Source organism: Sceloporus undulatus, chromosome 1 (genome assembly GCF_019175285.1).
Source record: "Sceloporus undulatus isolate JIND9_A2432 ecotype Alabama chromosome 1, SceUnd_v1.1, whole genome shotgun sequence".
Taxonomy (NCBI): Eukaryota; Metazoa; Chordata; class Lepidosauria; order Squamata; family Phrynosomatidae; genus Sceloporus; species Sceloporus undulatus.
The window spans coordinates 277,859,316-277,869,889 of NC_056522.1; the positions used below are offsets into that span (position 1 = coordinate 277,859,316).

The 10,574-nt window shown below is 38.9% G+C and overlaps 1 protein-coding gene across 3 annotated transcripts in view; it reads left to right on the forward strand.

The window, feature by feature from the left end:
• SWAP70 (switching B cell complex subunit SWAP70) overlaps window positions 1-10,044 on the forward strand; it is a 50,794-nt gene extending 40,750 nt beyond the window's left edge. Inside the window, exons 10-12 of one of the 3 annotated variants that reach the window (XM_042461241.1) lie at window positions 890-1,088; window positions 2,122-2,221; window positions 4,806-10,044. In XM_042461241.1, coding sequence (XP_042317175.1) covers window positions 890-1,088; window positions 2,122-2,221; window positions 4,806-4,918 — 412 coding nt within the window. In that variant the 3' untranslated portion in view covers window positions 4,919-10,044. The remainder of the gene's footprint in view (window positions 1-889; window positions 1,089-2,121; window positions 2,222-4,805) is intronic. The other 2 variants (XM_042461249.1, XM_042461257.1) reach the window with 2 other exon arrangements.
• The last annotated feature ends 530 nt before the right edge of the window (window positions 10,045-10,574 follow it).

Here is a 10,574-nt window from a genome sequence, read left to right on the forward strand (position 1 = left end):
TCAAGGCAAGACTTTCCTTAGGCTGGAGTGGTCTTCTTCCAGCCGGCATGGCCATCTTCCAATTGGAGCAGCCTATGGCCAGCTGGCACAGCCTTGCATCAGTAGGAGCAAGGCCACGGCAATTGGAAGAAGGCTGCACCAGCTGAGGCAAGGTCTTCCTTAGCCTGGAGCGGCCTCCCTCCAGCCAGTATGGCCTTCTTCTGCCGGTGTGGCCTTGCCTTGGCTGAACTGGCTGGCAAAATGGCTATGCCGGTCAAAGGAAGGCCACTCTGGCTAAGACAAGGCCTTCCTTAGCCCAGCGTGGCCTTGCTCCGGTAGGCGCAGTCTTCCTCCAGCTAGTGCGGCCATTTTTCCAGCCAGCCCAGCTGTGCTCCGGCCTAGGCAAGGCCGCACCAGCCGGAGGAAGACTGCGCTTTCTGAGGCCAGGCTGTGCTGTCTGAGGCCTTGCCTCAGTAAGGTAAGGAGGGAGGGAGGAGTTGTCCCACAGGCTTGCCATTCACAAATAACTGAAACCGTGAATGACAAGTCCGTGGATATGGAGGAACAACTGTAGTTTTGAATAGTGCCAAATATCATTATCATTCCCGCACTGCTGCAGAATCCTTACAGTAGTGTCCATCTGCTGCTTCTAGTATTCTGCAGCATGGATGACAACGAAACAAGGTCTATCAGACCAGTGTTGTTTTTACATCTAAAATAGGCAGAGGAAAATCAGACAGGTGAGGTAAGTAAAATGAATTAGAGGAGAAGATGTTTAAAAAATTATGAAGATGGCTATTAATCTAGAATGACAGATTATTTCCACTCCAATGTATGGTAGTTAGGTTTGGAATATGAAAAAGGTGTATTTTATAAGGGGTACACTCCTTTGTGACTAAATTTTTTCTAGGCTATTGGAGGAAGAGTCTGCAAAAAGAGCAGAGCTGGAGAAGTGGCACTTAGAACAGCAACAGACCATTCAGGTGACTGAAGCAGAGAAGCAAGAGCTGGAAAACCAGAGAATGATGAAAGAACGTGCTCTTCAAGTTGCCATGCAACAGTTAGAACAACTGGAGGTGGATAGGAAACAAGCACTTGAACAATATGAGGTGAGTTAGTGAATGTCTGCATGTCTGTTGGACAGAGCAGGATTAAACTAAATGAACTAAAGAACTGATAAAGCCTTATTCAGCCACAGGGTTAAAACTTTTGCCATAACTCATCACTCATTTGCAGTGGCCCTGGCAGATCTTGCATAGCATTGTATCTCTTCTTAGGGACCATTCATCCTTGTACTGTGTAGATTAGTAGCATTAACAGGAATAATGTTGTACGTTGAGAATTGCTGGGCTTAAAGAAGGTGCAGTCCAGTGATAGCATGTAGAACTAGGAGAAATGGGTTCAAATAGCACTTCTGGAACAGACTCAGGGCTTAATTGAAAATTTAGCTACATCACAGCTTTGGGACAAATCATACTTAGGCGGCCATCTCACTCAGTTTATGGATGGTCAGCCTGCAATTTGGCAGTTGTGTAGATCTGCCACATTCTCACGATTAAGCCCAGATGGGCTTTTGCGTGCAGGAAAATAGTTATCTATCAGTGTTTGTAGAAGTACTGTATATACTCATGTATAAGTCTGGAAATTTTAGTGAAAAGGTCAACCCCCCAAAACCTGGGTCAACTTATTTATGGGCCAGTGTAAGTACTGTACCTTAGCTCTTATTTAAAAAAGGAACTATCCCCTTCTTTGAATAGAGTGGTGAATGCAAGAGTCAATCCCAGGAAAACCTAAAAGAAGCACCACGCACTCTACTCTCTCCATTGCTGCTCCACTTCTGGCCTTTTTGAATTCCTGGGTGGAAAAATGGCTGCAGTAGTGGGTTTTTGGCACTTCAGAGGAATGCTGAGAGAGTAGAGGGAGTTGGTGCTTCTTTTATGTCTTCCCAGAATAGACTAAGCTCTTTTTCCTTTCACCACTCTACTCAGAGAAAAGGATGGTTCCTTTTTTTGACAAAAGTTAATAGTATACCTTAATTTTTGCATTTTTAACCTTTTTGGCTATAGAATGACCAGAAGTCTTTGAGCATATGTGTGATGTTTAAATTTATTTATGTATTTATTAAATTTATTATTGTTTTAGGAAGTGAAAAAAAAGCTGGAAGTAGCAGCAAATAAGACCAAGAGTTGGAAAGATAAAGTAGCTCACCATGAAGGATTAATTCGATTAATTGAACCAGGTAGTAAGTAACGTCTTACTTCATGAGTCAGCACAGTGGCTCGTAGTTATTTTTATCCACAGTAATCTATTGTGGTTTCCAAGAAGTCTGAACTGTTATTGAGTCACCCTGGGTTGCACTTCCCGGGAAATACCACTGTTTGGCAAACATGATTAAAATAAGCTTTGAATAGAGAAAAGAAATACATTGCATACAATGGCAACTGAAGTTGTAGGTGCCTACATGACAGTCTTTTTATAAACTATCATGACATAATACAATAGGCTTTGTTTTTATGATTTGCACCTTTTACATGATTACACAATCTGCAAAACAATGACAAATGTTAGAGAGAAGAGAGTACGTGTTGTGATGTTTCTGTATGCATGCAGTTCAGTTTTCCTTGTTATGTGAGCTGGATATGGGTGGTTTCCTAACAAATTGTTAGTGGTTTTAAGGCCCATTTCTTTATTGTCTTCTGGGTAAACAGTGACTTTAGCCACCAGAGAACACTACTATCCTAGCTGTTACTGACAAATGCTATTTTCACAGAAGGCTTTTATTGTGGAACAGAAGTGGGTTAGAATCAACAAGTTGGGAGCCTTTGTGCATTATGTTGCTGCCGTTTGAGTTTCCTCCTGCTGTAATTCCATCTCCCCCCCCCCCCCCTAAAACTAATGCATCTGTCAGTTTAGGTGACGACTCTCTTTAAAAAGAAAACTAGTGTGAAAGATCTCTTTTGTAGGTATCCCAATTCAGGGATGTTATAGGTGTGGTTACCTTCTTTCTAATAGGGAAGGTGGAAGGAAGTGAAGTGCAATTGCTTCTGCCAGACTCAACAAGAAAGATTAGCAGGCTATTCTGGTAAATCAAGGATCCAACTTTATTTAGACTTTTGTTCCCTACCATGACAGACAGGAACAGTGGGCCCTCTGTATCTGCTGGGGCTTGGTTCCAGGACCCCCCCCCCCCCGTGGATACCAAAATTCATGGATGCTCATGTTCCATTACATACAGTTGTGTAGTAAAATGGTATCCCTTATATAAAATGACAAAATTGAGTTTTGCTTTTTGGAATTTTGTTTTTGTGACTATTTTGAACTGTGGCTGAGTCTGTGGATGCAGAATCTGTGGATACAGAGAGCCAACTATATCTAAAAAGAATGGGAATAGTTCTTACATCCTAATATAGTTTGCCAGGGTTACAAAGCAACTGTGCAGAGCACATGCACTGGGGAAATTCCATGAAGTTAACAAATTCCATAGATGTTTTGTCTTTTAGACTTCAGTTATTACAGTCTCCTGGAAGGTAAACAGTTATCCCCTAATCCTTGCTATATAACCCATTCCACTTGGCGTCTTTAGAAAACAAAAATGTACTATGAAATCTTCACAGTATCAGCTTGTTCTTTTGAAGGAATATCCCTACCACCATGATGGAGAAGAAACAGTTCAGTTCCAGGGGGTTTAAAACGCAACAAATAGTTTAGCTTCAGTTCAATCTGAGCTGAGATCTGGTTTTGATACTGAGACAGCCAGGGTCATCTTTATGGATTTTTCTGAACCTCAGCAGCTTTGATACTAATGACTGTTGTACCTCACTGTATTAACTTTATGAGTTAATGGGTGTAGAGGGGCACGGCGGTAGTTTCCTGTTTACATGCAGGTTGTGGTTTCAGAAAGTAGAATTGGGAACCCTGTAACAATACACAAATCCATGGCAAATGTGGTGTGATCTTGCCAAGTTCTGGCTTGTCCTCCAAACTACTTGATGGAATCCTAAAAGGCTTAGTGTGAAATGTTGACAGTATGCTGCTGATATTCAGCTTTTTAAAAAAATTGCCATATGATCAGTTGAGATTGTGCAAGTAATTAGATTGCATTTGGTAATGGTCTACAGCCATTGGGTCAGTAAACAGAGGGTGATTCCTGACAAGATGGGACCACTCTATGTAGGTGGTTCTCATATCCAGTAATGATGTGAGAGATACAGTAGAAAGTGGAAATTGCTGTACTAGTTGTTGTAACCACATTTGTTCCCTTGTCACTATGCTGGTATTCTAGCAGAGTTAGAACCTACAAGTGATAAAATAACAGCTTTTATAAGGGTATAGCCTTTAAAAAAACGTTGAGGAGGTGGTTCCAATGAGGGATCTTGGTGGCAGCATATTCTTTGGAAGAATGTGTGGTTTTTCAGATGTGATTATTGAAATGTAGATAATGTCATCATAGTGTGGATAATGTCACAGTGGTACCTAAACCATGAAATTCTCTCCCAGTAAGTGGGAGTTTGAGTCTGGCATTATAATCTTTTCAGTTCCAAGTCAAAACATATTTACCCAGGCATTTTAAGCTTTATATATTGTTTATAAAGTTTGTATACCTCCTTCATCACTGTTGTATTAATTTTTTTAACTGATTGCTATCTTAAAGATAAAGGGTAGCCTAGACATACTTTATATCAATCAATAAATACTTTATATATGATTTGTATGCACTTTCCTGTCAACATACCAGTGTAATTACTCAAAAATAACTGATCACAATCAAAGGAAGATTAGAGTATATGTGTTTTAAACTATAGTAAATAAAATATTTTATTTTACAGGTTCCAAGAATCCTCACTTGATCACAAATTGGGGACCAGCAGCTTTCACTAAGGCTGAGCTTGAGCAGAGAGAAAAGAGCTGGAAGGGGAAAAGGAGCACTTCTGAGCAATGAGCATGGCTGGTGTATTTTTAGAAGCTGAGAAGAAACTAAATGTTACATGAAATAATTTGCACCAATTTATTATGAACTCTTTCAAAATTTCCATCAACATGTTGAACTGGATTACAAAATACAAAGTGTCAACTGCATATATATTTTTTGGAAATGAATTCTCAGGCACATATGCAGGGAGCATAAATTCCACCAGAATTGGGAGAGGTAGAAATTAAGATTGCCAGAGGTCTGCATTATTTCTGTTTGAAGTTTTTTAAAAAGGAAATTTTTATGTTCTCATTTCAGTTGTGCTTTTTGAAACACAAAAGTCATTGTGAAACAAAATGGGCTATTCATACATTTTCTTATTCTAGGCTAGCTAAATTTTTTAAAATTTAAGCAGTTAGATCTTTGGAGTTCTTATCACTAGTTTGTACATTCTACAGTCTCATGAAGAAACACATCAGCCCGTTTACTGAATCAACATATCATTTAAATGTATGGCTGAAATGCCACTGGATTCCTTCTCACAGAGATACGGGATGCTATCAGGAAAACAGCTGAGGTTACAGTTTCTGAATCATTGTAAGCCTGTGAGAAAAGGAGAGAAATCATGAATTGTGTGGGAATAGACTGTGTTATGTAGCCCAAATGATAGCTGAACATTGGGCAGAATCTTATCTCCAAGTGGTACAAATTATTTGTAATTTTGAGGAATCCAAACATTATATTTGACAAAAGATAGGCCTTGGGAGAATTTAAGCAATCCTTTTTTAGAAAATCTGGTTTACACATTCCTGTGTATGATGCAATGTTGGGCTTCTGCTGGCAGAACAGTGGAATTCAGAAGTGGGTGAGAGGCAGCCTCCTATTTCCATATGGATACCCCAACTATGCACTCCAGAAACTAGCCCCAAGGGGCTTAGGGACCAATTTTGGGGAGCTCCAAGGGCATTTGGGACAGACATTCTGCTGTGCTCACATTATACCACTAGCATCACATTGGATTTAGACCTATACCTCAATCCTGGTAACATGAGCTCCTGTGCCTTTAAAATATTTTTGAATACTTTTTTTTTTTTTTTTACAAAATAGTCCTTACGTATGTTGTGAGGGAAGATCTTGTATGTATTCCAACTGCTTACTTTCTGTAAATTTTGCACTGGCAAAGAATTGAATTGTTATTGGTAGTGGGCTGGGAATTGTGTCCACTTGGATATTCTATATTAGGCATCAGGCACCAGTAATTTAGTGCATTAAACTTTTCATATCAAGTTTGTGCTTCAGAAACAATTCTGCTAAGAAACCTTTAGCTCTCGGAGCACAAGTCCCCCCAGAATAATATTGGAGGAATATTTCACTTTTGTCCCCCAGTGGCCACTCAGACTTTTTTTTTTCTAGTGACAAACAAACAAACAACCATGTCCTGGAAACATCTAGGTCTTTTAAATAGGTCACTGGTGTCTCTTCCACTGTTGACATAAAAATACCTTCTTTTTTTCAAAACAAGGAGTGGCTAGAAGTACATTTGTGTTGTTCTGTTTTGTGGCATTGGCAAACTCCCCGAGGCATAATATTGTCCTCCCTGGGCCATTGAGGTTGCCCACCCCTGTTTTATGCTCAGAAATATTCTTTTCCCAGAACAGTGAGCAAGCATCTGTGTGAAACTGCAGGATAGTAGTTAATTCCACACCTCACCTCCCCCTTTGATTTCTCCGTGTCCTTTTCTCAGTGAGTAAGGGATCAGGGCTATTACTCTGCTTTCTGGGCAGTACCAGTGCTTCTGGAATTATTACTCCTCTACCCAAGCACAAACTTCATTATAGAGTCTGAGATGTTGATGCCTTTTTTAAAAAATTGCATTAAAATACATGATGAGTAGAACAGAAATGTTACATTGTTTGCATAGGACATATGCTTTGTTTTCATAGTACATTGTAAAAGAGAAAGGGGTGCAAAATGGAAATATATCTGCACTTCCATTTATTATTATACATTTCTTGCCCATTTGCAGCAAAAGGATGAAAATTGGTGTTTCCCAGGATTTGCCCATTCTGGATGCAGGATAGTGGACATATGTAACATGATGTGCAGTTTCGGAATCAGTGTTAAAGACAGTTGATCTTTTGCTGAATGAAAGTTACCTAACCTGCTCCATGCATTCCTACACAATGCTTTCTTGGGAGTAAGATCTACAGAACATAGTGGTTCTTTGAGTGAATGTGCATAGGGCCACACCGGACAGAGGAGGAGGAATATTCTGAGATTGGTAGTGTAAAAATTCTTAACCTTTACAACCTCTGATCATACTACAGGCCAATGAACTACTTTCTGAATTAGAGGTGTTTGCTTATTTAACTTGTTAACCCATTGTCCTTGTTTTTTCAAATATGAGCATTTCCCCCAAAGGCCTGAATAATTACTGCGGCTAATAATTACTAAAGTATCTTGCAAATAATATGTTTTTCAGTGTTTGAATATGGAATAGTTTTACCGGATTCTCTATATCTTAATGAAATGTTGCAACCTTCAAGAGAGGTTATTTGCTTTGCTCTTGAACTCATTGGGTGCATCTACACTGACAGGAAAATCTGACTTACCATTGGGTTACCCTGCTCTGCAGCAACCATGGGCTTTACACACACTGAAGTGAGTTGTCCATTTCAAACACCCACTGAGTCAGATAAATCACAATATGTGTGGCCACACAGCTATGGCTGCTCAGAGTTTCCCCATTCCCCCCCCCCATGCATGCAAATTTATTTATTTCTGAGCTACCTCCCCTGGTCTCATACAAGCATAACTATGGAGTGCAGTGCACACACGTGTAAATATCTGGATTTTCCATTTAAAATCAGTATAAATCCCCTCTCCCCCACCCCTGAATAAAGCCCTGAGGCCATGAAAAGTCCCAATTGTCCCATATGTCATTTGGAGAACTTGCTGTGAAAACTAAGTGAGACCATTTTATTTGGCCCATGTAGGCGTGCCCATGGAGGGAATCATGCAAACAGCATTCTCCATTTTATTTGGTTTGTAGGAAAGTTAATAATAAACTTCATGAATCCAAGGACTGCAGTATTCTTAGAAAGGAAGTTCAGGTTGATGATTACAGACTGGAACAAGAACACTTCTAAATGTAGTAAACCTTTGTTTCATGAGTAACTAAATTGGAAAATTTTGGGAGTATCTGTGAACCTCAAAGCAAAGTACCAGAGCAAATCTATACAAAAGATGTAAGTTTGTTCCAGAGGCATGACAGTTTTATAGCACTCCAATATGGTTTCTAGGCCTTTGGTTTTCTCTGGAAAAGCTTTTTTTAGTGGAATTTTTGGGTTTCTCAAATGTGTTGCTTGTTCTGTTCTACATTTCTATGTGCTGCGTTCTAATTTTGGAGGCTGACCTAACTTCATTGGCTTTGAATATGTCTTCCAGCCAGTTCCAAGACCCTTATTTGGCAGGTACTTGTCAAATCTTTATGTTAGAGACAAACAAATAAAAATAATTAAATAAAATTTTCCTGCCACTGAATTTTTTTCTTTCTGTATGTTGTCCTTGGATGCAGATTTAGTGAGCTTTTGAATTCAACAAAGACTGATGCCTTCTTTTCATGGGCCAAAAGGCCTGTTTCTCCCCATGTTCTGGCATCATCCTGTCCTGATGACATACAGCCCAAGTCCTGGTTCTGGTGTGAGTAAATCCAGACAATGTCTGGCATGTCCTTGACCAGGACTGGGGCATAACAAGGTTATAATGGATTTTAAAAGCCTACCTCTGTTTCTGTGCTGTTGTGACTGTCTGCATGGGCATCCTGCTGGGCTCCCATGGGTCACTTGTTCTGAGGTCAGAACAAAGTGCCCAGCATATGACCATTGTTGACTGTCTTGTTCTGAGCTCAAAAGTGAGCCTGCCATGGCAACGATGGACAGGCCAGGTGGCTCAGTGGGACACCCATGAAGACAGCTGCTGCAGTGAAGAAACAGACCAAAGCCAGGATACTCTGGGCTGCTCCTGGAACATTTTGGCCAGTAAAGACAAGGCCTAAGTTATTGGATTTGAAGGGACTAAGAACTTGTGCCTATGCACCTTGCAGGTTTTCAGGTTTACTCCAGCCTGTCCCTGATAGCAGTATTCCTTGTGTAAAATTCTTGAAATTACCAAGTACTGAAATATTATTCTTGTGTCTCAGATTAAATGTGATATCTTTGAAGACTTCAGAAGACTATTATTCAAATTGTTTGTATGAGCTTTCTCTAGTTATTTTATAAATGCATGATCAGCATCTCTCACTTTTATCAGGGATTAAGGAATATATCATCCATCCTTTAAAAATTATGTGTAGGTTGCTCTAAATACATTTTATTGGCAGTTTTTGGTTTGGTAATGAAAACAGTGGACAAGTTGCAAAATTACTGAATATTGTTGTATCTCATAAACCCCAGTTGTTAGTTATTACCTTATTTGGGAGATTTTGTTATAGTCTTGATTTTATAGTGTCTGATTCATTCAATTTATGTATTCTTTATTTTTTACTTATTTATATGACATTGTTTCCCAATTTTTAAAACAACCTTCTGGGCTTTTCTTATGGATGCAAGTCTTTCATGCAAAATTGTTTGAAATGAATGGTTTATGAAGCAGTAATGCTGTCTAAATTGGGACCCCCATGATTTGGGAGCTTATAAAATAAGAAGCAAACAAATGGAGAAGAGCATTATCTCCATTGAGATATTTATGTGGCTAGTGGTGTTTTTAAAATTTTTTTTTAAAAGCTTTTGTTTATAAAATTGGTTCCACAAATGGTTATGTATGTGAAAAGAAAAATATTTTTTTCAAATTTCTAGTTACTGCACATTACATATTGCTTCTTTTTATACTGATGACATGTTTATATTTCTAACTTTATTTACACCACCAATACTAGCATTGGTTTTACTAGTGGTAAAATATAATCTAGTTATATTGATAATGTCCAAACAGCCAGTTCAGTGTACACTGCCAAGTTGCACTGGGTAAGCTACTTTGATATTTTGCTGACTACTGTAGTTTGCTAAACCCTTTTATAGAAGTACCAATGATTTTTGTTTCCAAATGTACTGTTTTGTTTGTACTAGCAAATCTATTAAAATGAATTGTATAACTTCCATGTTTGGTTAATCTCATAATTGGGTAGGGGTCAGATGGAGATGTACTAAATACAAAATTATCTCTAGAGGGAATATCCTTGTAAGATATATGTCAGAATTGTGATGATACATATGACCACTTGGTGGCACAAACCTCCCATACAAATGGAGTCAACTGAAACCTCTGTGATGTAAGGATTTCCGTTATCATAGCCCTTAATTCACTAGCACTAAGCATGTTACGGGGTGAATGAGATGTATGTACTGGAAGAAAACTAGTTTTATTGGGCATTTTATTTAGCACTTGTCAGGAGAGGTAAAACTATAACAGTTCCAGCACACCTATTTTTTCACATATGTTGATTGCTTGGAGAGATCAAATGGTTATTCCTTTCTAGCCAACAGAAAAATAGTAGTTATGTGTTATTGGAAGAATGCATATTTTTTAAATGATGCCTGACACATCCAGTTACAAAGATTTCAGAATACAGGATTTCTGCCTAAGACCTTGGAACAGTTGCTGCCATTTTAATTAGGGTGGGATTTTA